Source organism: Diaporthe citri, assembly GCF_014595645.1.
Source record: "Diaporthe citri strain NFHF-8-4 chromosome Unknown scaffold_1, whole genome shotgun sequence".
Taxonomy (NCBI): Eukaryota; Fungi; Ascomycota; class Sordariomycetes; order Diaporthales; family Diaporthaceae; genus Diaporthe; species Diaporthe citri.
This window is the reverse complement of record NW_025064846.1, coordinates 3,112,331-3,138,157: the sequence shown is the minus strand read 5'-3', so window position 1 is coordinate 3,138,157 and position 25,827 is coordinate 3,112,331. Positions and strand designations below refer to the sequence as shown.

General features: G+C 44.0%; 6 protein-coding genes across 6 annotated transcripts; 5 read left to right on the top strand and 1 right to left on the bottom strand.

The window, feature by feature from the left end:
• Window position 1: 1 nt before the first annotated feature.
• On the top strand, window positions 2-640 carry INS49_000835 (uncharacterized protein; the record flags this gene model as incomplete). The annotated part of the gene is made up of 1 exon (XM_043161670.1): window positions 2-640. The coding sequence occupies one exon, from the start codon at window positions 2-4 to the stop codon at window positions 638-640; it is 639 nt and encodes a 212-aa protein (XP_043030176.1).
• A 1,264-nt stretch (window positions 641-1,904) lies between these two features.
• Window positions 1,905-2,692, top strand: INS49_000834 (uncharacterized protein; the record flags this gene model as incomplete). Its single annotated transcript, XM_043161669.1, has 2 exons — window positions 1,905-2,009; window positions 2,114-2,692. 2 exons carry the CDS (start codon window positions 1,905-1,907, stop codon window positions 2,690-2,692), a joined length of 684 nt encoding a protein of 227 aa, XP_043030175.1.
• Window positions 2,693-3,485: 793 nt separating this feature from the next.
• Window positions 3,486-4,517, top strand: INS49_000833 (uncharacterized protein; the record flags this gene model as incomplete). The annotated part of the gene is made up of 3 exons (XM_043161668.1): window positions 3,486-3,603; window positions 3,687-3,697; window positions 3,747-4,517. The coding sequence occupies 3 exons, from the start codon at window positions 3,486-3,488 to the stop codon at window positions 4,515-4,517; spliced, it is 900 nt and encodes a 299-aa protein (XP_043030174.1).
• Window positions 4,518-18,379: 13,862 nt separating this feature from the next.
• INS49_000832 (uncharacterized protein) lies at window positions 18,380-20,332 on the top strand (the record flags this gene model as incomplete). The annotated part of the gene is made up of 6 exons (XM_043161667.1): window positions 18,380-18,449; window positions 18,520-18,881; window positions 18,934-18,941; window positions 19,004-19,460; window positions 19,514-19,664; window positions 19,788-20,332. The coding sequence occupies 6 exons, from the start codon at window positions 18,380-18,382 to the stop codon at window positions 20,330-20,332; spliced, it is 1,593 nt and encodes a 530-aa protein (XP_043030173.1).
• A 1,305-nt stretch (window positions 20,333-21,637) lies between these two features.
• On the top strand, window positions 21,638-22,957 carry INS49_000831 (uncharacterized protein; the record flags this gene model as incomplete). The annotated part of the gene is made up of 1 exon (XM_043161666.1): window positions 21,638-22,957. One exon carries the CDS (start codon window positions 21,638-21,640, stop codon window positions 22,955-22,957), a length of 1,320 nt encoding a protein of 439 aa, XP_043030172.1.
• Window positions 22,958-23,394: 437 nt separating this feature from the next.
• Window positions 23,395-25,168, bottom strand: INS49_000830 (uncharacterized protein; the record flags this gene model as incomplete). Its single annotated transcript, XM_043161665.1, has 5 exons — window positions 23,395-24,110; window positions 24,170-24,553; window positions 24,626-24,710; window positions 24,811-24,884; window positions 24,958-25,168. The coding sequence occupies 5 exons, from the start codon at window positions 25,166-25,168 to the stop codon at window positions 23,395-23,397; spliced, it is 1,470 nt and encodes a 489-aa protein (XP_043030171.1).
• Between the last annotated feature and the right edge of the window lie 659 nt (window positions 25,169-25,827).

Sequence of the window (25,827 nt, the reverse complement as noted above, 5' to 3'; positions counted from 1 at the left end):
CATGGACACGATATCCATGATGGACCTGTGCCCGTTCAATACGGTCGCGGACGTCAACGGCAAGCTGTCCGACTTCTGCGGGCTCTTCACGGCGGACGAGTGGAAGAGCTACGACTACCTGCAGACGCTGGACAAGTGGTACGGCTACTCGAACGGCAACCCGCTGGGGCCGACGCAGGGCGTGGGCTTCACCAACGAGCTCATCGCGCGGCTGACGGGCCAGCCCGTGGTCGACAGCACGTCCACCAACGGCACGCTGGACGGCAGCGCCGCGACGTTCCCGCTCAACAGGACGCTCTACGCCGACTTCAGCCACGACAACGACATGACGGCGATATACTCGGCGCTGGGCCTGTACAACGCCACGGCGCAGCTGTCCAACACGACGCGCCAGGCCGCGGGCCAGGCCGGGGGCTACGCGGCGTCGTGGACGGTCCCCTTCGCGGCGCGCATGTACGTCGAGAAGATGACGTGCCAGGACGCCGGCGCCGAGGAGCTCGTCCGGGTCCTGGTCAACGACCGGGTCACGCCCCTGCAGGGCTGTGGCGCCGACGAGCTCGGGCGGTGCACGCTGGGCAAGTTCGTCGACAGCCTGAGCTTCGCGAGGAGTGGTGGGGACTGGGCCTCCTGCTTTGCGTAGCCAAGGCACTTGCATAGTATGGCGCAGCGTGCACGTTTCTATTGTACAAATACTGCATATATTGAGGCATTTTGATGAGAAATGAGACGCGGTCTTGTTATATTAAAGAGACTTCAATCACGCTCTTGCTCAACCTGAAATGATCTCTTCACAGTCTCTTCCCTGTGGAGTCGGACTCGTGTGACTTGAATCTTGGCTTGACTCGTGTGAGAAATGTTGGTGATCCATCCCCAAGTTGCTCAAGTAGATAACCTGCTGGGAACCAGCAACTCGGGCGAGGCCACGTGGGGACGATTTTCCCAATGAAGGGCCAATGTCTTCGATACTGGTCGTCTCCTGGGGACTCTATCGATGATCCTTACTAATTAAACTAGCTATACTTTGTTTGGGAGGTTAAATTCAGGATAGTTGCGACATGTGTGGGTCAGCGTTTTCCTAAAGCGCTTCCCTCACCTTTCGTAACTAATATTCCTCAAAGGAAGAGTAGAGTTACTGCCATCAGAAATAAGCTGGGGGAAGCATGCCGTCATGGTAGTAAGTGGATAGTCGGTCTGGACAACATCCACACATCGTCAGGGCCATGCGGTGCTCACAGCCATTCTTGTGCAGCTGGAGAGGCAGTGAGGGCTGGCACCATAAATCAAGTGCTTGGGTTTCTTAGCGGAAGCTTGGGCCAGTGGGTTGCCGGTGCTCAGCCCACCCAGGTGGGCCTCAGGAAACCTTGGTACCGCGGTAAGGCGCCGTTGAGGTCACAGCCTCTCAGGTGCTCCGGACCCCAGACCCAGCCTAATGGCACCCAAAAGCAGGCGGCCGAGCGAGCGAATGGAGTGATTGAGCGACGGGAGTGGTCGCTCCCCAAGCGAGCTGCTCGGTGACGGAGCTTCTGCGGCACGACCAGCGTCACACCTTCTCAGCTTCGCCCAGGGATTTCCCCTTGCGTGAGCACCTGTCCAACCCGACTCTTTTTCAGCAGCAACGATCCGTCTGCCAAACATTTCCCCGGATCTTACCTACCTTACCGAAGGAGGAATCTCACGCGACAGAACAAAAGCACAACTCGCATCAAATGTCAGCTGTGCATCCCGAGGCCGACATCAACCAGTCGATCGCATCTACCTGAATAGGCGCAATCCCCCGCCTCGCTCCCCATCTCGCGGCTCGACGACTGCTTCAGCTGTTCGTGCTGCACTTCTTTTGACCACCATAAGCGCCAAGTCCGCCTTGCGACGAGACCTGAGGACGCCACGACGTCAAGACAACCAATATGGTCGGGACGGCTGGGGCGATCATTATCACGATAGTCGTGCTCGCTGTCGTCGGCGGTGTCGGATGGGTCTTCTACAGCAGGCTGCAGGCTAAGAAGCTTGGGGTACGTCGTCGCATTCGTAGCAGCATCACTTACTCACCCTTCCTGCCATTGTCGCCCTCCACGTGTTATGCAATGGCGCAACGCTGACCACGACATCTACACAGCTTCCTCCTCCATCCCTGACCTCCTTCCTACCTTTCGTCCACAAATCCGACCCGTCCCCCTACGGGCCCCCGGCTCCGGCACCAGGAGGCGTCTCTGGGTGGTTCAACGACCAGATCCGCAAATTCAAGAACCGCAACAACCGCAGCGCCGCCGGCGCATACGAGGGCGCCGGCTCAGCACCAACACGCCGTGGCTTCGGCCCGCTCGATCCGGACGAGGCCTGGGACTCGCGCGTCGGCAACGAGGCGGACCACTACGGGCCGGGAGGCTACTACGAGGAGCAGGAGCTGGGGCTGCACCAGCCAGGCCCCGGCCGGCCGTCACACCATGACGAGAACACCGCCTACCGGGGTGCCAGCGAGCCCGAGAGCTACTCGATGAACCTGGCTGCCACGCCGCGGGGGTTTGACGGAGACAGGGGCAGGACGCTCAGCAGGGACGGACGGAACCCATTTGACGATGACGCCGCTGAACCGTCCAACATCAGCTTGAGAGGAGTTTCCCCAAGGCCGATGGAGGGCGAGCGTCGTGATGATAACGCCAGTGAGAGGAGGAGTATTTTCCGGGAGAACGTTTGAATGTGTTCGTCACCGAGGGCTGATCGCGGGCCCGGAAGGGCGGTAGCAAAGATGGCGCAGTAACTATGTCAGGCTTGAAAGCGAGACTTGACCGAAGCAAGGAGGCAAGGATATACAACATCGATTACAGGACGCTGAGGCGGGCTCGCCAAAGGCCTGAAGAGGCATCGATCGGCCCTGCAACGCTGGTGTGTGGGGAGGGGGACTCTTCATGGACCTGTAACGAGTACACGATCATGGTTAGGATACGCGGAGCGGGAAGTGGACTAGGGGGGTTCGGAGACATGGGTTTTCTATACATGTTCACGACTGATTGATTTGTCTACGCAAAAGTTGGCATGCTCGTTGGCTGTTTGACACTCAAGGTTCCAAGACCATTCTTTCTGATTGCAAGGCCGTTGTTATTCCTAGACACAGGATGCCTATCCAAATCCTCGCATATAACCGTCCATCCAGCTGCGCATATCCAGGGTCAAATGAGCCAAGTGCCCATGCAACACCATCATCCATGCCTATGCCAACCCTGAAATCCGCCAGGACGGATCGCAGTGAATGCTTGGCATCTGATAAAGCCAAGGGTCCTCCCCCACGATGCTTATGCTATGCGTGGGGACTTCTCAACCCCCCTCAGTGGGCCCACTGACGTTATAGCAGCCGAGCCCCTCCATATAACGCGCCTCCATGCCCCTCCACAACTTCCTCCCTGTCCACATTCACGAGATGGCGTTACTACCAGGTCCACGCTGCAACCACAAGACAAGGCCGCCTTGACAGGATTAAATCACTAATCAAGATGGCGGACATCAACCTGCAAAAGATCCACGATGATCTCGTGGCCATCGCCTACGAGGCGGGAGCTATGATAATGGCGGCCAACCCGAACAGCATCTCGACCGGCACGAAGCTGAATTGTAAGACCACAATCCCACCCCTCCCCGCTTTCACGACTGCTCAATAAAAGAGTCTCAACTAATTTCCCTCCTCTCGCCCATAGCTGTCGACATCGTGACCGAGACCGACCAGGCCGTCGAGAAACACGTCACCACGCCTCAAGACCTTGTACCCGACGTTCCTCTTCGTCGGCGAGGAGACATACGTCGCGGGCGAGACCAAGATCACCGACGAGCCAACCTTCATCGTCGACCCAATCGACGGCACAACGAACTTCATCCACGGGTTTCCCAATGCGTGCATCTCCCTCGGCTTCGCGGTGAGCCGCAAACCCAGCGTCGGAGTCGTCTACAACCCCTTCCAGGACCTCCTGTACACAGGCATCGCGGGCAAGGGCGCCTACGCGCAGCGCAACGCCTCGCTGGCCGCAAGGGGCATCCTCAAGGACGGCGGCGAGGGCTGCGAGCGGGTGCGGCTCCCGGCGTCGGGCAGGGGCGACGGGAAGAAGGCCCCCCCGCTGGGCGACCTCTCGACGGCGCTCGTGGCGGCCGAGTGGGGGTCCAGCCGCGACGGGCCCAACTTCGACGTCAAGGTCGAGACGTTCCGCAAGCTCGCTGCCAGCAAGGAGACGGGCGGTGCCATGGTCCACTCGCTGCGCAACCTGGGCTCCGCGGCGCTCAACCTCTGTGCCGTTGCCGAGGGGGCCCTGGATCTGTACTGGGAGGGCGGGTGCTACGCCTGGGACGTCTGCGCGGGCTGGTGCATCCTCGCCGAGGCGGGCGGCATCGTTGCGAGTGGCAACCCCGGGGACTGGGACCCGCCGCTGGACTCGAGGGTCTATCTCGCCGTGAGGGGTGCGCCTAGCGGCCAGAAGGAGATCGTGGAGGAGGTGTGGAAGGTGATTGGCGATGGGAAGATGGAGTACAAGCATTAGACATTACCTGCATAGAAGGTGTGTCTTTGGGCTGTGTGCTTGACTACAAGACTATAGACCAATCATATAGACATGCGTTTGAGCCTTCATTTGACATGCAATCGTGCACTCGTAATGCTCTATCCGGTGGGACTCAAATACTGGGAAGTAATTCGTCAATTTTCTGGAGGCAGGCAGTGGCAAGCAAACTCACCTGGGCAGTTTCCAGGCTCCAGGGCGGGCTTGGTTTTAGCACCTTTTAGATCCAAGTTTCTTCTACATCAGGCATTCAAGAGTGGCCAAGTGCCGGTCCTGTAATCCTCCAGAACTTGGTTGTAGCAGAGCCGCCCTTCAGCCTAGTCGTGATCGTCGGGCACTTGAGGAGAGAAAGACACATAAGTGTATGGGCTTGAGGGGCCAGCGACTCGCATGTGGTTTGATTTTTTAAGTACCGAAGTCTCTGAATCAAATGGCAACAAATAGTAGGATTCCTGAAGTCGGCAGTTTGATGCGGCGAAAAAAGCGCGGGAGATTCCCCAGCTAGATGTAAAAAGAATTTTTTTTAAAAAAAAAAAAAACCAGAAAAAAAAAAAAGAAAACCAGAACAAAATTTTTACAATTACTTGCTGTAATTGTCCACATTTGCCTCAAGACTAAGCGTCTTGCCAGCCAGATACAATAGACAGAACAAACTTTGTCTAATTACTTTCCGTAATTGTCTATATTTATCTTAAAACTGAGCGTCTTGTGGAAATGCAGCATTGTTTCGGAACCGAAATTCACGTAAACAGCACAACTTTTCTCGCGTTCAGGCAACCGGCGAGGCGCACAAGCGTGAAACCACGTAGCACATCCTATTACTGATCTAATAGCAAGTGTTCAGTGGGTGCGGATTGGGCCGGTTGTTGAGGACAACAAGCCGTATGCTGAGGACATAGCGAGTTGCTTCCAGGCCCGCGTATCTCTGTGATGCCGGGTTTCGACTGCAAGGCAGTCTATCCTTGGAAAACAATTTCACATAGCTCATTCTTTTCAAATTCTAATGCGCTGTCTTCAATGAAACGGCTATAGTTCTGCCAGGTGTGTGGCTGACTCTGAAAGCATTGTATATCCAGTTATATAGGTGACGGCTGGACGGATAAACTACATCATCTGGGCAAATCTTGGTGTGATTTTGGGCAAAACATTTTTGCATATAGAAGACTATATTGGACTGAGGGGAAGTGATTCAGCGATGTCTCTGTTGGCAAGTACGACCCTCGTCATTTAAAAGGCTACTTTAGTTATCCCCTTCGAGGCACATAGCCTCTTAAAACTTAAATAAAATAATATCAATATATGATTGCTTCCCATATAATTATTATACATACAAAAAACCTATTAACACTAATTAATAATTATAAGTATTATAAATTAATAAGGTAAAAGAGGCAACCTTACAAGGATTTTTCTAACCCAAAAATCATATCCTCTTTATTAATAAGCATTATATAATAATAATTACTTCTTTAGGCCTCCTTATATTATTAAACTCCTTAAGCAAATATTATAAAAATTAAATAAACTAAATAACATTCCTTATAATATCTATATACATATTTATTATTATTTAAGAAATACGCATTTATTACATACAAAACTTTACTAAAAACAAACCCATTTTCAAATCCTTTTTAAGATTTAGCAAAACCTAATAAAGCTTCGTTTTATTAACAAATAAAGCTTATAACTATTGTAATTACTAAACGGATAAAGCTTACAATTATTGCAACTACTAAATAAACAAAGCTTGCAATTATCGCAACTACTAAAGCTAATGCAACGCTATATTATAAGCAAACGCAAATTATGCATTATGCTTTTAGCTAATATAAAAGGACCTAACGATAAGAAAAAGCCCTAACTTTTAAAACCTAAAGAAACCAATAACTTTTTCCTTTTAATAACTATAACTTACTTACCATTAAACTACCATTATCAACTTGCTCTTAAACATTACCTATTTTATTAACAGCTTACTCCTTATAACATTTGCTATAAAAACTTATAAGCATAGCTAATAATGCTAAAAAGCTACCAACTCTTATTAAAAAGTATATAATTAATAAAATACTTGCTTAAATTTTAATTAACCTAGCCTATTATAAATATATTAACCTAAAATTATAGTTTATAACCTTTGCATAAAAAGCATTAATAAAATACCTAATTACCTACTTAGCAAGTACTTTAACAAGTTATATATAATAAAATCTTTATAATAACAACCTTTTTATTACCTATTATAAAAACTATGCAATATAAATATAAGCAATATTTAAAGTATTGCCAAATCCTTATTAATAATACTTAAAAGTCTTCCTTTAAATATAAGGCATTTACATAAAACGCAATAATTAACTTATAGCATTATAATTAATTATTATAACTTAAGCTAAGGAAAAATTAAAATAAATTAATAATAAGCTTTATAATGCCTTATTAACCTTAAAATTAAGCATAAATAAATATTATATATAACTTTAAAAATAGCAATTATAAGCATAACCCATAAGTATTATAAGCAAGCTTTAAATAATAATAATCGCTAAAAGGATAATCCTTAAGGCAACATTTATCGCCGCCGCTAGCTTTAAGCATGCAATTATAAAACCCAAACTTAATAATGCAATCCATTAAAAACTAATATAGCTAACAAGGCCCATTATTATTAATAAAAAGATAAAAATAAAGCTTATACTAAAGATATATATTATACTTAGCATAATTTTAAGCTACTTTAAGAATACCTTTATTAAATAAAAAGTATAACTTATATAAAACTCTTCCCTTATAATATATTCTTAATAAATATTTAAATTTAACAAAGTTAACATAATTTATAAAAATCTTTAATAATTCTTATAAATATATTAAGGATTTATATAATTTACTAAATAATAAAATAAAGATATTTTTTAATATTTATTATTATATTAAAATTTAATTAAGTTAATTTTATATAGTTTTTCCTTAAATGCTTAAAAATTAAGCCAAGGCTTATTACTTTTATTTTATAAATTAAACTAATATATTTATAATAGCATACCTTAAAATTAAGATACATTTTAATATAAACCTTAATTATTAATATTATTATATAAACTAAATAATAATAATATTTATAAAAATAAGAATATAAAATTTAAATAAAAACCTATATAAGATTTTATATTTAATATTTAATAAGCTATAACTTTGCTAATAAGCATTAAGTTGAAATTATGCTAAAGAAAATAACTTAAAAATAATAATAATTAAAACTTATAAAGAAGTTCCTAAGCTAAAAATAATTCTTTTTAAGCCAGCTTAACTATGCAAAGAGTTATTTTTAAACCTAAAATCCATAATAAAAACATAGCTTAGCTATGTAATTATAATTTACATTATAAATAAAGTCTTAAATTAATATTACATTAATTATAAATATAATAACTAAAAGCTAAAAAAAGAATAATAATTACAATCTTAGGCATTTTAAGGAAATTAAAGGTTTAACCAATTAAACTTAAATTATCCAAGCTTTAAGCAGCTAAAATCCTATAACATTAATTATAAAGCTTATAATAATAATGCTTATAAAAAAAAGGAAAATAACCTTAAAAGAAAAAATATTATATTTATAAAAAAAAAGAATGCTAATTAACTAAATATTTAACTAATAAGCAATATTTAGCAAAAAAAACTTATTTAATATAATATAAATATAAAGATTATAATAATAACTTTAATACTTTTCTAAGCGAGTTTAAGAAATATAAAATAAATAATAAAGATAAATTTTATAAATATAAAAATAAATAAAATTAAAATAATAATTATAATGGCAATACTTATATTATAAAAATAAGACTTAATAAGAAGGTTTATTATATAAATATTAATTTCCTAGCTAATAAAGCATTTATATACCAAATTATTAAAAATAATGTCTTTTAAATGGAAATAATCATTACAGCCAGCTAATTTATCTTAAAAAATAAATATAACCAAACTTATTTTTAAAAAATCCTATTAAACATTAAAGCATTATTAATATCCATAGCTAAACATAAGCAATTTCTTATATTACAATAAAAAAACCCAAAATATTAAATTAATATAATCGCCGCAAAAAAAGCTAAAGTTAAATTTAATAATAAAATAATTATTAATTTACTTAACATAATAAAAATTTCTACCTTAATTAATTATATTAACTTTTATATTATTTAAACATAAACCCCATTCCTACTTTACCTAATAAATATAAATTAGCTTTAAATATATTATAATAATATTATAAATAAAATAGTTTCCTTTAATAATATAATTATTATACTAATACTTAGAAAATAAGGTTACTTATGGTTTTTTCTAAATTAAACTATTAATGCTATATATTTCCTTTTAAAGATAAAAATAAGAAAATTCCATTATTACTTTAAATACCCATTAATAAATTAATTATATTAAATACTTAAAAAAGCTAGCAATTTAAATATTAATAAACAAGCAATAGCAAAAATTAAGAAGATATATTATCATTATTAAATAAACAAACCCATACATAAGCATTTTAAATTTACATTATGCAATAATTATAAATTTAATTATAAAATCTTAATTAACATAATATATTTAAGCAAATATCCAATCCTTTATATTATAAACTAAGCCATTACTTTTTAAAAAGCGAAATTCTTAAAATTTATATTTATAAAGACCATATAATAAACACTATAAATGCTTTAAATCAATATATATTAAAAATTATTAAATATTATTAAATATAACGCAGAAATAAACTTTGCATCCTTAAAATTCCATTTAAAGGCATAAATAATAAAAATTAAATGCAAATAAATCCCTATAAAGGTATATTAATTTATTAAAAAAGTTAAGAAATACCATTAAGCCCTTAAATAAATATATAAAATCCTATATATTAAACTATATAATAATATAAATAATAATGCTATTTTATAAATAGCTATAAAAGCTATTAATAATATTATTAAATTAAATAAATTAATCCTTACGCTCTTAATCTTTAACGCCTACCTATAAGTATTATATAAATTACTATCATTACTATTAACGTAAAAGCAAATAAAAGCTATTTTAAAGGCCATAAAGATGCTATGAAAAACCATAACCAAATAATAAGTGCAAAACGCATTAAATATCAAGATTAAACCTATTTTCAATATGAAATATTCGCTATAATGCAAAATTTACATATAAAAAATAAAAATAAAAAAGTTTATACAAGGTTATTATTATAAATAGCCATAATATAACCTTAAATATGTTAAATGGAGCCGCAATGTTTAAATTAATGATTATTTAATTATATTACTAAAATAACAATAAGAAAATGCAACCCTTATAAGCAAAAAACCCAACCATAAAACCTTAAATACAATCTATTATATAACCACCATTACTAAAAACAAAAGACTACATTATTATATTATATATCTTAAAGAAAGAAAATAAAAACTATAACCTAGCAATTAAACTAAAACAAGATAAAGTTATTATAATATTAAGCTTATTATTTAAAAAGTTTAATAAAATAGAAATTAATAACCTTATTACTAAAGATATCTTTTAAACTAAAAAATAATTAGCAAAGCAATATAATAAACATTATCTCTTTAAATTCTACATAATATAAAAAGTAAAAAGCAAAACCATAAAACCTTATAAAAAATCTTAATTTATTATTTAAGGTTATAATAATAATAAAAAAAATTAATTTTAATATAAAGCTTAATTATTTAAAGAATAAGCTAATAAATAATCCTTATATTTACCCCCTTATTAATTTAAGAAAAAGGCATAATTTTTATACTTTAAGATATTACTAAAGCCTACCCTTAAGTAAAGTTAAAATTATATAAAACGATCCTTATAAAGCTATTAAAGGAATTAAAGAATAAATACTTTTTAAGCATAATTATTTATATTATTTAACCCTTATATAACATAGCAAAATTCAATATTTACTAATTTAATATATATTAAAAATATTATTAATAAAAGCTTAAGATAAATTGCTTTATATATAATCCTTATTTAATAATTATAAAGCCCACATAACCCTTTAAGATAATAAATATATAAATAAACAATATATTAATTTTATCTATATTAAAATTTTAAAATAAAAAAAAAATTAAAATAAAAGCTATAAAACTATAAAGAAAATTAAAATAAAAGCTAACGCCTAAAAACCTAATAAATTATAATAAAGCTTGCATAACTATAAATACCATTAACTTAATTACTACTTAATAAAAGAAATAAGCCAATAAACTTACCCTTATTAATATAATAATTAAAAACGCTCCTTAAAAATACTTTAAATAAAAAGCCTATAAAGCATATATAACTTTAATTTATTAACTAAAAGCTTTATATAATCTTTTAATAACTGCATAAATATAAAACCCAAAGATAGAAAATTATAAAAGCCTAAATATATAACTATTATAGCAAATAAACAACGTTATATAAGGAATTAAGTATATACCCTTAAATCTTAAAATAATAAAACTTTTTATATTTATAAATAGATTATTTATAAATAATTAAAACTTAATATCTTAATTTAAATATATTATTATTCTTATAAATAAAACTTATAAAAAAACTAAGGAATTTATAATAATAAATAATATTTTCTATTAATTATTAATAAAGTATAAATATATTACTTAAAGCATGCTAGTAAGTAAAATTTATAGCATAATAAATAAAGTAAATATTAAAATTTCCTTAGCTATAATAATTAAAATAACCATAAAATAACTTTTATTACTAAATATACCTTTAATTATTTATATAAACTTATATAGCTTATATAAATGCCTTATAAAGCTAAAAATAATAAAGAAAAAGCACCTTATAATTAATATTATATTATTATAAAAATTATATAAGATAAGAAAAATTATTAAAATAAGGTAAATAAATAAAAAAGATAACCTTATTAATATAATAATAAAACTAACTTTAAATACTATATTATAAAAGCTTATTAATAATAATAAGCTTTATATATAAATAAATAAGTTAATTAAGAAACTTAAAGTAACCCCTTCCTATTAAAAAAGGAGCAACTTATCATTAATACCTTTTCCTTTTAACTTTATTGCCGCTAATTACAAAACCTTATACTTTTTAAATTTAAACCCTTAATATAAACTTTAACCTTTTATACTTTAATTAAAACCTTTTTAATACCTTATTATATATAAAGATAACTTTATAATTATTAATATTATTAATAATTATTATTTTAAAGTTAACCTTATTATTATTATTACCTTTTACTATTATTTATTAGTAATAATATTAAAATTAACTTTTATTAAATTTATTTATAACTTATTAACTTTTCTTATAATTAAAAAATAAATTAATAATTATTATATAATAATTATAAAGTTTTATATTATAAATATTTATTTTAATTACTAAATTCTTATAAAAAATTTTTTCTTTTTATTATAATGAAAAATATTAATAATAACTTATAAAAGTTATTTAATACTTTTATTAATATGCCTTATAAGAATAATAATAATAAACAGGATTATTTAGCGAATATTACATTTACTTTCCGCGCTAAAGATATATTTAATATAATCATTATTATAATTGCCATTAATATAACTAGTATTAAAGGTAACCTTATCGCAACCCTTAATTAAAATCAAGATTTCCCTGCAAACATTGCAATTACAACCCTAATTAATAAAATAAGCTTCGTAATTATAACCTTAATTAATAAAATAAACATTATAATTATAACCTTAATTAATAAAATAAACATTATAATTATATTCCCATTAAGTAATAAGATAAAGATTAAAATTATTACTAAAGCTATAAAAAGAGCTAAAATTACCTTAATTAATAAAAATAAAAATAAGCTTATTAATCTTATTAATTCTTATAACAAAGTTATTATTAATAACGCTTATTTAATAAATATTAATAAGGATATTAATAATAATAACTCTTATCTACTTGCTTATTTAATAAATATTAATAAGAATGTTAATAATAATAACTCTTATTTACTTAATACTAATAGCAATTTAATTATTACTAATAATAAAAATAATTAAAACCAAGCTAATAAAATCTTAATAAAAATTATAAAAACCGCCTTTAACTTCACTCTTATATTAAGCATTAAAAAAAACAAGCTACTTACTAAGATTAACTCTTGCAAAATTATTAAAATTAATAAGCTAAAGGTTATAATTATAGCTTAAATTAAAATATTTTTCTTAAATAACGTTATTATAATAGCTATTATTTAAATTATTAATAACTTTTAATATTAAGATAAGTAAATATTTTTTAATAATATAGTTAAAAAGCTATGCATTTATATTAAAAGCATTAAAACTCTTAATACAAAACTATATAATATCCTTAATAATGAAAATCATTAAGATAACCATTATTTTAAATGCTAAATCATTATAATCTTTATAATAAATAACTTAATAAAAATTTTAATCCTAAATATCTTTTATATATATTAAATTAAAAAAATTTAACTATTAAAAGATTAAATTGCTATGCTAACCTAGCTTTAAAACTTTTTATATTAAACCATTAATAAATGCATATAAGGCTTATATATAAAGGGATTTATTAAGAAATATATGCCATTATTTAAGCAACTTAAGCAAAAAATAACCATTAAAAAGATTAAAAAGAATAATAAAAAGTAAAAAAAAAAACTAATAAATAATTAAATTACTTATAATGCTTAATTTTAAAAGGATAAAAAGTAGCTAAAAAAATAATTTAAAGCAATATTAAGTATATTTTAATAATAAAAGTAAGAATAAAGATAATAATATTTGCATTATAAAGGTATATAATAAAAATAAATATAAGCTAAAGGGTTTAGCATTAACTTTATAAGCATTAACTTCCTTTATAAAGAAGAAATTTAAAACTAAGGCCTTTACATAAAAGTTAATAATCTTTATAAAAAAGCAACTTTAAAAGCTAAGTATTAAGGATAATAAGTATAATATTTAAGAAATAATATAATAATAAAGATTATAAGTTTAAAAAGTAATATAATAATAAGGATTGCTAAAACTTATTTTAAAACTTATAAGTTATAATTTTAAGCTTTTTTAGCAATGCTTTTTTATAATAAAGGTTATATATATTTAATATATAATGAATTATAATTTTAAGGCTAATTATAATAAGGATTATATATACTTATTAAAAAAAGAGAAAAACTATAAGTATTGGTAAGTATAATCCTTATTACTTAAAAGGCTACTTTAATTATCCCCTTTAAGGCATGTAGCCTTTTAAAACTTAAACAGAACAATATTAATACATGATTGCTTCCCATATGATTATTGTATGTACGAGAGACCTACCAACAGTCTCTGTCGTGACTGTGGCTTTGATACATGACTTAGGAATTTGCTCTGATGCTGCGATGTTAGGGTATTGAATAGATGGCCCTTTGGGCAGTAGAAACCAAGGAAAAATACTTTCCTCTGTCATTTTCTTGTAAGCAGTTAGGGTGCGTACGGCGACCACATAAGCGATCTTGCTCTTTCCCAGGCCTCAGTAGTCAATAAGCCACGCCATCCCGAGAAGCCAGACTCAAATGTCTAATTACCTATTCCTAACACTTCCATGTTCTTCTCATACAGTGATTGGGTTTGCAGCCTAGTGGTCAGTAAATCAGGATATGCTAAATCTCTCAACTGTCAACCGTATCCGGCCCTTCACTGTCCTGAAGCCTTTCCCCGTTAATTATGCATCGCTCAAGCCACATTCATCAACTATGTCGTCTTCAACATCAACAGACACGACGTGGTTCTAAAGCCTCCATCTATTCGGCTTGTCATCGTGGACTTCGGATTCCCTTGATTGGCCAGTCGTGAACTGGCACATGTTCACCGGGCAACAATTCCTGTGCTCTGGAGCTGGGGGATTTCCGTCGTACCTGCCGGTCAACCGGTCGATCTGCTGGTCATTTGCGTGCAGAAAGCAGTGTTGTCAAAAATGTTCAATGCTGCTTTCAATTCACACTTTCGATGCGGCGGTGGACACGTTCCCAAATGTACTGCACAGCGCAAACGACCCAGTTTTTGGTGCATAATTTAATCAGAATACTATTTCATAGCGTTAGGCGACAGCAGATGTGCCTGCGGAGGGATCTAGTATGTCTTGCGTATACTTCTACGGAGCATTGCAGATGAATCTGGTAGAATGAGTCTGGTTAGAGTAGTCCCCTCTCTAGAAAAGATAGTGGGATCCATGGAAGCCGCGTGTAGAACAATTCATACTATGAGATGCTACTTTCGCATCAAGTCCGACGTCAGTCAGCCCCATCGTCGGAATATACATCTGCTGGGGTATTTATATAACATCTTCTAGAAAAAGGGGGACGCGGGTCTACCCGTGCCGGATCTTTGAACAAAAGAAGCTATCTGTTTGGTCGACATTGCGTGCTCAGGCACGAAAGCAGGCTCGTGGGGTTCTGGTGAGGTCTTGCGGAGTTGTAATTCGACAATCCCAGAGGACCCCCACGGCGCGGCCCCATACTAGTCTGGGGAAGGACGGGTCGGGTGGTACTTGAGCTGCAGGGATCTTTCAGCCTCCATTTCAACGTTCCAGATGCAGAAGCTATTTATCTGGACCCTTCATGGACGTTCCCTGGTCCGCCCAAAGTCAAAAGAGACGACCATGGGATGAATGGTCTGGAGTGTGAAGCATTCTGGTGATGGGGACGCTCGTCTCAGGCCCACTTCCGAATGAAAGAGGCGGGAGTATTTCCCCCGAGAAACTTGCACTAGCAAGAGTTTACCCATCAGAACCCAGGAGAAGCTAGCGCAATCAGAAGAGCTCAGAGCCCTGTCAGAGCGACAACGGCAGCACCAAACCCTGCCCGCATTGGCGATGGAGGAGGAGACGGCATGTGGGAAATTATGTCCGTCCTCCGGCCAATTTCGATTCAAAGTGGGTGACCGGACCGTACACACGGTATGGTCACATCCCATGGAAAGTGGGCATATCAGGCGTCGTTGATAGGCCGCTGCTGGCGGTGTCCTGGGCACACCGCGGAGGTGTGCACTCGCCCTGCATGCATGACAGCCGAGGCGCGATGCACTCGATGCACTCGATAACAGTCGCATAGACATCCGATCTTGTTCGACTGAAGACGCGACAGGGACACACCGTCATGCCATCCTTTCCACATCTGGAGTGGTTATCTCGGGCTCAACGGGCGGCGATCATTGCCCAAGGATGTGTGGTCTTGTGCGACCTCAACAGACAAACAATTTAAACAAGCACGGCGCCGTTGAGCAAGCCACATGCAAGTCGAGTAAGGAAGTTCGGGTTTGGGGTTGTGCGTGCAGCTGCGGCCTGCCGAGGTGGGATGCACCAAGGCACATTAGCCACCGCGGGAGGCGTCGAAAATTTGCCGGTTTCCCAAGCGTACCATAACCACCGGTCTGAGGGGGAGGGGGCCGTGGCCAGTGACAGACGACGGATAACGGGGCGCAGGGCGGTCAGGAAGAAGTGAGAGCCTCTGCACTCCGGAGCCGCGAAGCCCTAGTGTATGTGGTTTTGCGTTGACTGGCCTCGCAGCAGTGCCATGGCAGGACTTGGACTCAAACTTCAGCCGACCGGACATGTGGACCACAAATCCCCCAATGGAGCCATGCAGCCCCGGAGACCTGGGGGCTCCTGATGCTGCGTCGATTGTTGATCGGCCTAGCGCGCCTCGATCTGCAAATTTTTGCGGTGGGCCACTCGCCGGGTGTTGCAATGCAGACTGCACAGTTCTGGACAGTATTGATCATGTTGTCACCCGCCATGCTCGGGCACTCACCGTCCAACTGCGCCTGTTGTTTGCAGGCGATCGGCCGACTGCGAGCAGAGCACACTGGGTGAGGTTTGCCCAAGGAGAGTCATTCATCGGCACCCTTCGACGTCATACCTGGGTCAGGACATCAATGCACTTGGAGCGAGTAGACAATCTTCAAACCCAGATGAGCATGTTTCGGGGGGACAACTCATACACGGGCACACGGAGAGAGAGATGCGACTCAGGAGTAGGGTCACCAGCCACTCCAGAGAACGGGTGCGTAGCGCCTTCGTACGGTTTAGCCGTAGCCGCACCGACAGCCGAGGAGGACTTGTGGTGCATACACACCGTACAACAGTCGACAACATCGATTGTTGTGGAAAAACGAAGGATGTTGATTGCATGCGTTGTGTGGGCGATCGTCGCGTGTTTCACATCTCTTCTCTATTGTTTATGGGATGGCTCGCGTGCCCTCCCGATATGATGGGAAGTGCCGTTGTGTCGTGGTTTGCGCCATGCACGAGGCGCTGGGGGACGAACGCGGCCCTTGACGTGAGACATGGGAGCTCCCTCCATGTCTTGGTGTTGACGTGGGGCCGGATGGGGCAAGGGCCTTTGGTGGCCCAGGCAAGGCCCAGGATGCTCGCTACTTCCCGAAGTCTGTGCCACCCCGGTGTGATGTAACGTGCATACACCGCACCCTTGCACTGTCGCCCTGTCGCTTCGCAGGTTTCGACCGCTCCAGACGCTTGCAGACCTGCATCACGAGCCGCAATACTCCCCTCGCAGGCAAGTCCGATGAGTCGCCGAGTGGCCTTGGGTGTTGCTGTGAGGAGTCGTCCGAGGACACGAGGCGCAATTTCAGTCTTGCTTGTCCCCAGTTTAGAACATACAGATTTTCCTTCGCTTTGCTTCGCTTCGCTTGGTATCGCCTTCTTCCGGCGCTGCACGTGTGGATACGCTAGAGGAATGTAAAATATGAAAGCAGAAACGACAGTGTTATCACATGAAGTTGATCAAGAGGACGTCAGTTTTTTGGCGTCTCGTGGCATCTCATGGCACCCCTGCAGGATGCAGAGCGAGCGAGCGAGAACATTCCCTGGTTCTGGCAATTGCAGTGTTGCTCCACAGCACTGCGTATCCCGAAGCAGGACCCACTCATGGTCGATCCGCTATGCTGGCGCCGGAAGTCGGGGCACTTGCATCCTTCCAACAACCCGAGCACCTTCCCCAGCATGCATATCGCTTCTTTTCGACGGGCGTACACGTTGGTGTGTCCCTCTCTCTAGGCTATACTGTAGACTAACCAAGTTTCACTGTGTTATGGCGTGGGCAGGGCATGACAGGATGGGCAAGCACCACCAGTGTCATCCGTTCTCGGCCGCGCACTTGACTAGGACTGGAAGCGAAGGCCAACCTGCTCCTAGACCAGACCAGACCAGCCCATGACAGACGAAAATCATCTTGACCGTAACTTCGCCCCGTTGCACTCGCTTCCGCCCTGCCTTGTGCTGTGTGTTTACAATTTCTTCCTTATCAGTGCACGGATATAACACGCCGACCCTGGCTCACACACCAAGGACACAAATATCTACCTCCTCCCACCGCTCGCTGCTGCTGCTTCGCCAACACCTTCTTTCCTTCACGGACTGCCCGCCGTCCTGCTCTTCTCTTGCTCCTCACGACTTGTCATCTGCTGCGCACTGTCTGTTTCACAGCTGTCGAAAGTAAAAAGTACAAACATATATACATATCGATCAACCAAAGCGGCATCCTGTCCCACTCGTTGCGGGCACTCGTCCACTCACTCGCACCACCTTGTTTTTTGCTCTCCGCGATCTTTCAGGGTCGAGAGATAGGGACAATCAGCGATACTTTTGCTGCCCTACTAGCGACGCTTCACTTTTGCACTTGTACTTTTGTTCATCTGCTTTAAGTGTTGTGTTGCGAGTCGTAAGACTGAGACCAACTTTCAGAAGCAATGACCCTAACAACCCAGAGATCAACCCGTAATCCGGACGACTTTCCCACTCTACAGCTCTTCCTGCTTGGTATGTAAACAGTCTCACCGCCGCCTGGGCACAAGTTCCCTCATGTGCAAGACTGACTGAAGGCTACTAGCTATTGTTCGTCTCGCCGAGCCCATCGCCCTCACCTCCATATTCCCATATGCATGGCAGCTCGTCAAGCGCTTCAAGGTCGGCAACGAAGAAGATGCATCCACCTATTCTGGCCTGCTTATCTCGTCCTTCGCTCTGGCGGAGGCCTTGATGGGGATGTACTGGGGGGGTTTGAGTGATCGCATTGGACGAAAGCCCGTTCTTCTGTTGGGATGCCTTGGTACGATGATCTCGATGATCGTCCTTGGCTTTGCCGACAACATCTGGGTGGCCCTCGCCGGGCGTGTTTTTGGCGGAGCCTTGAATGGAAACATCGGGGTCATCCAGACCATGGTTGGAGAGCTTGTGACGAAGCCTGAACATGTGAGTCCTCCCCTGCGCAGAGAATTTGTGATACATGACTGATTCCCTCCAGGAACGTGAGTACCTCAGCGGCGACTCGCCTTGGACGAAGATGTTCCCGAATGCTAACTTACCGAAGCGAGGGCTTATTCCATCATGCCTTTCGTATGGAGCATAGGGACCATAGTAGGACCGTGCGTCGGTGGCACATTCTCGGACCCTCACCAATCGTGGCCGAACGCGTTTCCTGAGGGAGGCCTCTTCGACCACTTCCCTTACCTCTTGCCGAACCTCATCTGCGCCGCTCTTCTTTTTGTCAGCATAATCCTGGGTTACGTCCTGCTCGAGGAGACGCATCCTGGCATGCAGTCGCGGATAATGCTCCCGGCAGACACGTACGTCTCTGAGGAGACGCCTCTTAGAGAGACCTCGGATGCCGTCAAACGTCCTGCGGTGGACCTTAGGTCGGAAACCTACGGCACTTTCCTGACCCAGAGTCCAGAGGCTACGGAGCCAGAGCAAGAGTTGGAGAAGGAGACGTCATTCAACATCTTCTGCGACAAGCGCATCATGGCAGTGGTTATTAGCCTGTCCATATATGTGAGTTGCGACTACAACGTCCTGTTTGGAGCCAGGTGCTGACTTTTCTGAAGACGTACCATGCGATGTGCTTTGATCACTTGCTTCCGATCTTCTTTGAGGATGACAGAGCTGTGGTCGACTCCATCAGCTCCGTCGTCCCATCGAGCTTGCTTTATTTCCCTGGCGGACTCGGCTTGTCGATACCCACGGTCGGAATGATCAGTAAGTATCCACCATCTCTGGCACACTTTCTGGACCGTCTCGGGCAGCAAGTCTTGGGCGCGCAGAAAATCTCAGACTTCATTTCTCGTCTCTCGGGGACCGCAGACTAACTTGGATTTCTAGTGGCTGTTAACGGTGCTATTGCTCTTTTCATCCAGGCCGTCGTGTTCCCTATCGCCGCCGACAAGATCGGGGTTTTCAGGCTGTTCATCATTGTCACGATGCTGCACCCTATCGCCTACTTCTTGATGCCCTTCCTCGTCTGGGTCCCCGAGTCCCTACTGTATCCCGCCATTTACTTCAACTTGACCGTTCGGAACATCTTTTCCATCCTGGTCTACCCGCTTCTGCTCATCCAAATCAAGGAAGCGGCACCCAGATCCGTCCTTGGAAAAGTGAACGGCTTCGCAGCCAGTGCTGGTGCGGCGTGCCGGATGGTTGCACCGCCCGTGGCCGGGTACCTCTACACAGTCGGAAGCAGAATGGACTGCACTGCTCTGGCTTGGTGGGGTAGTGCGGCAGCGGCTCTTGTTGGGACTGTCCAGTGCTTCGCCGTAAAGAGGACCAAGGCCGAAGACCACGTTTATTGTGAAGTGGAGGCCCTGGTTCGCACCCAGTCGAAGCAGGCGACTGTGTCTGTCGTGGACATCTCTGACGACGACTATTAATGGATCGGCAGATATCTCTGGAACCGGAACCGGGGAAGAGCGTCTCTGCTTGAGAGATGTCGGCAATGAGCCAAGGAGGAACACTAAAAAGTGTAGATGCTGTGATGGAGGACACGCGGGTTCTGTGAACCTGACGTTGATGTAAAGACGGGGCCAGTCACAGAAATGGCGTTTCCTTAGGACGGTCAACATGGGCGGCGCATGTTACCTGTGTTTGGTGTCCAGGAGTTCAGGCTTGGGTTTTGCTTGTAGCGTGGATGGTCCTGGGGTCCTGGCGTTGGCGCTTGGTGTCTTGCATGGATTGGGAAAAGAAGGATACCACAATACCTAGCATAGACAGACCTTGTATCAAATTAATTCAGCACCATAAAGACACGGCGTCAGAATCAACATGTGCACTGCATTTGTGAGACTGACTATTATTTTCTGTATGCTTGGTGTCCGGCCCATACCCGGCCTCCTGTCCATCGGCGAGTTCAGACATCGATGCAATAGGCGAGGCTGGAGTGAGGATAGGCTTTCGGGAGACGCATATGTGACGAGTTCTCATTGTCCATCCAAAACAACCCGGATATGGCCAGAGAAAGAGACTTTGCGTCGGTCAGATCACATCAAGTGACGAGGTCCCCCATTTCGCGGGGACGGATGGTTGTGGGTGGAACAGGCAACAACGTGCCAAGAGCAGTTAGGAACGTCGACCTGTATCTTTTCAGAACAGACAAATCGCAAAAATCTTGGTTACGAGGCCTGCGCCTTGGGATTTGACCATCACACGGTATGTCAAAAGTGAAATCGGGTCCCGAGGTGCCGATGTGATACAGTAGAACAGTCGGGCCGTCCTGGCCATCCCGGCCATGCACCCTGCCTAACCCGGGTTATGAGTCTTGCCCGAGGGGAAGGGATTAAAGCAGTCTCTGAGTGAGGACGGACGGCAAAAATCAGCACCCACGGTATGAGATCAGCAGTCTTTCTGTGTATGAAGCCTCATTTGCATTTTAACGGGAGATGCCATGAGATTCAGTTGAAAAAGATCACGCGCATGCGTCCGCCTTGTAGTCTCTGATCATTGGGCTGGTCCAAACCTTCGGAAATATCTGGCCGCCCCGCCTCAAGAATTTCAACTTGCGCTGCCGTTTGGGGAAACTTCACATGAGAGATCGACGATCCATTTCAACTGCTGTGCATAACTTCCCCCACCTATCAAGTCCTAAAAAAAGAAAAGGAAACCATATACAAGTGCAATCTGTCTGCCTTTTCCAAGCCAATCGCGGGACGAATTGTTCGTCCAGCTGACACCCTTCCAAAATGGTGCAACTCACAGAGATCACGGACAAGACCGAGTCTTTGCTGAAAATCTCAGACGACCAAAATGCAGCACCACAACAAGCACAGCCAACGACAAACCCCACAGGCACAGAACCTATAGATGTAACCTCGCCAACGCCTGCGGCAGGGCCAGCAGCCCCAGCAGGCCCATCACCGCCAAAAGTCGCCGCGCCCGAGCTCCCGCCCCAGCTCGCGCGCCAGGCCGGCAAGACGGCCGAGGAGATCATGGAGGACCTGAACAAGTCGCCGCTATTCATGACCGAGCTGGAGGAGAACGACGACGTGGCGGCGCTGGAGGCGCTGGCCTACGAGGGCACGCCGCTGGAGAACGCCACCGACTTCAAGGAGCGCGGCAACGAGTGCTTCAAGCAGCGGCGGTGGCGCGACGCCGTCGAGTTCTACGGGCGGGGCGTGGCGGTCGTGACCAAGGAGGAGAAGCGCCGCGAGAAGGGGGAGGCCCCGCGCGAGGGCGACCCGAAGGGGGACGACGAGGCCGAGGCGGCCGCCCAGCGCGCCGTGCTCGAGGCGCTGCTCGTCAACCGCGCGGCGGTGCAGCTGGAGCTGCAGAACTACCGGTCGTGCTGGCTCGACTGCGGCGCGGCGCTGCGGCTGAACCCGCGCAACGTCAAGGCGTGGTACCGCAGCGCGCGGGCGCTGCTGGCGGTGGGGCGGGTGCAGGAGGCCGACGACGCGTGCGCCGGCGGGCTGAGCGTCGACGGCGACAACGCCAGCCTGCGCGCCGTCGCGAGGGACATCATCGCGCGCGCCGAGGAGCTGGACAGGAAGGCGCAGGCCGCCGCCGACGAGAAGCGCACGCTGCAGCGGCGGGCGGCGTTCCTGGCGGGCGCGCTCAAGGAGCGCAACATCACCGTCCGCGCGGGCAAGACGCCGCCCGACATGGGCGACGCGAGGCTGGAGCTCGTCCCGGACCCGGAGGACCTCAACAGCACGCTCAGCTTCCCCGCCGTGCTGTACCCGGTGCACTACGAGAGCGACTTCATCAAGGCCTTCAACGAGAGGGAGGCGCTCGTGCAGCACTTTGGCTACGTGTTCCCGCTGCCGTGGGACCGCGAGGGCGAGTACGGCGCCAACACGGTCGAGTGCTTCATGGAGACGGCGGCGGGCGGCCTGGTCAAGGTTGGCAAGAAGGTGCCCCTGCTCAAGGTGCTGAGCCTGGACAGCGTCGAGGTCGTCGACGGGGTGGTCAAGATCTATGTGGTCCCCAGGGGGAAGGCGGACGCCTGGGTGAAGCAGTTTAAGGAGGCAAAGGCAAAGGAGGGCGGGGCGGCAAAGGGTTAGTTGTGGCAGACATATTCATTCGTCGTCAAGGGCAATTGTAAGAGCGGCGATTAGGTCACAAATCGGCCTGCTACTTCCGAGCTTCTAGCAGACAGAATTAAGAACGAATGTGCCCTGCGTTATGTGTCTATTGGTGCCGACTGCCTAACAGATGCTACGGGCGTGGTGGTGTGGACCCCCTGAGAGCAAGCACGCGCACATCTGCTAACATTTTCCAAATTGGCGTGCCAGGCCTAAGTTCTTGGAAATCCCTAGAAAAAGGTATCAACTCCTATCGTCCGTGACCCATGGTCCGGTGGAGACAAACACAATAAGGAAACCCACCCCAGTTCAAAACGCCATTCCCTGAGTGACCGATTGAAATGCTTGGGAAAAGAGAGATGGTGAGGAAAGACAGAGAGAGAAAAACAGCAAAGAAAGAAAACACCGAGTTAGTCTTACATGGAGGTTGCCCTTCGTCTCTTGCTTCTATGTCCATCCGGCGTCGCCGACACAGGGGACATGGACATGGACTCTTGCCCACAGCCCCGCGGGACGCGGTCGCCCTCCGGGGCCTTGCTGCCACCGCCCTCCCTCTCGTCGCGGCACCGGACCTCCCGGTGGTCTCTCACGCTCAGGTTCATCAGCAGCAGCGCTGCGTTCTTCTCGGCGCCGGTGGTCGCGGCGGCGTGGGGCACCGAGGATGGGACAAGCTCCTCCTCTCGACCCCGGTTGTGATCCCGCTCCCGGCCTCCCGAGGCCCGAGACGTCGCTGTGGTGACCGTGTTTGTCGGGCTGTTCTCGCTCTGGTCGTCATAGTCGAACTCGGGGCCGGCCTCCGGCTCGGGGGCCGGCCGCTTCGATGTGGTCCATGCCGCCGAGGTGCGGGGGACGGGAGGGAACCTCTGCGAGGTCTGGTAGTGATCGAGCCTGCTGGCGTTACTGAAACGGGGTATGGCGCTAAGTAAAGGGTTTGGGCCGCCCGGGTACAGGAAGTCCTCGCCGAAGTTGTGGTGGTGGCTGTTGGGCGACGTCGAGGACGACGAGTGGGAATGTCCCGGGTGGTTTGCGACCGTCCAGCCGCTGGACCGCGGCGGTGACATTGGCGAGTACGGAATGCTGCGGTGGTGAGGTGCGTGAGGCAAGGAGGGCGTCTCCGGTACGATTTGGATCTCTGGGTCGACTCAGTAGCATGCGGACTGTCTAGGCCTCTCTTGAAGCACACCCGCCCACCAAAGTCAACCCGGTCTCTCTCGTAGTCGTATGGCGATCCGTGCCGGTGCAGACCGCGGCGTGCAAGACGCGGGCTGGGGATGCTAGTTGGGCTTGGGAGCGCCGGACCGTGACTGTAGTGGTGCATCTGCTGAGGGTGGAGTGGCAGGTGGCCGTTGACATTGACAGCGTTCGCGTTGGCAAACACGCGGCGATACATGTCGGCCTCACGCCCAGATTCTGCCACGATCGCGGGATCGATGGCCATCCGGCCGTGCTCTGGGGCGTCGGGGGATATGCATTGGGAAGGGAAGTCAGGGCCGAATATTGGGATCAGTGCGCCGGCAATAGGCGCGCAGAACGTCGCGCAGACGGCTTTTGCACACGCGTGGGGCATCCAGTAGCCTGCGAGGGGACCAGTCAATAAGTATTGTGGGTGTAGAATGCCATATCATAGATCAGATACAGAATGCTTACCCTGGGCCATGATAGAACCTCCGGTAATGCTGTGAGTGATGTCGCGGAGGCCAGGGTTCATGTTCAGCATCTTGGCCGGCATCGTCTGCTTTTGGTCAGCCTTGTGTGCGTGGGAAGACACAGGGAGGGATGGGAAAAACCACCTTTGAGTATTTGCAACATTTGAAAAAGGGGGTCATGCGGACCAAGCCAACATTGTAGTCCCACATAACGGTGTATTCGGAATCATCACCAGGCACTTTGAAGATGTACTGGAACACTGCATGGCGACCGTAAGCCTCGAGTCCTGGAGGGGCAAGGGTGCTTGTGATTGGTGATTGGGGATATCTTACCTTCAAAGCTCTCGCGGCCCGTCTTCTCGTAGAAGTCTTTCTTGCCGCTGTTGTAGGGGATATGTCGACAGTACTCTTGGATCTTTCCGTAGGGGTACACTTGGTATCTCTTGATCTCCCGAAGTGAGCCCTCGTCCAGGTTCTCGAAGGGCGGGAAGTTGACGATGCCCTTGGCCTTGGACTTGACGAAACCTCCAGACTCCTTGGCCATCTTGGTCGGTTTTGTAGAAGAGGCCAGGTGTCGTTCGAACATCAGACTTGAGCAGTCGTCGGAGTAGGATGTAGCAGGCGACGACAGGCCTGGACTTGGTCGATACCGAGGAGTTGGCGGGGGAGGCCCAGGGGGCGCCGGGTTAAGAAGGGAGGCCAGGGACAACATAGCGGTGAGGCCTGGTCGGAATGTCTCGAAGGTGCAGCAGAAGATGCAGGTGTAAGAGTGGAGGATGGGATCTGATGCTAGAGGGATAGACCCCCAGGCCCAAGGGGGACGGGTAGTGGTGATATGGACTCAGACTGCAAGACAGCGCTTGCAGCTCAGTCGGATTGGGGAATCAAGGTGAGGCCAGTTCGAGCAAGGAAAGGGAAACCAAGCCCCTTTTCAATGGGCAAACAGGCGAAACAACCACACGATCGTCGCCAGCCCACCCAAGCCGGTTCCAAGGACCAAGAGAGGGGGATGGAGTGTGCGGGCGTGGGCGTGGGCGCGGGCGCGTGGACAAGGAACCGAGATGTTTTCTTTCTTCCTTACTTGAGACTGGCCATGCAACCACCTGCAAGTCCGGTGGCTTCTGCCCGTAGGCGACGCAGTCGGAGGTGTTCTCGGTGCTGCTCCTTTGTCCGGGATGTCTTGGAATCGAGCCTCTGAGCGGA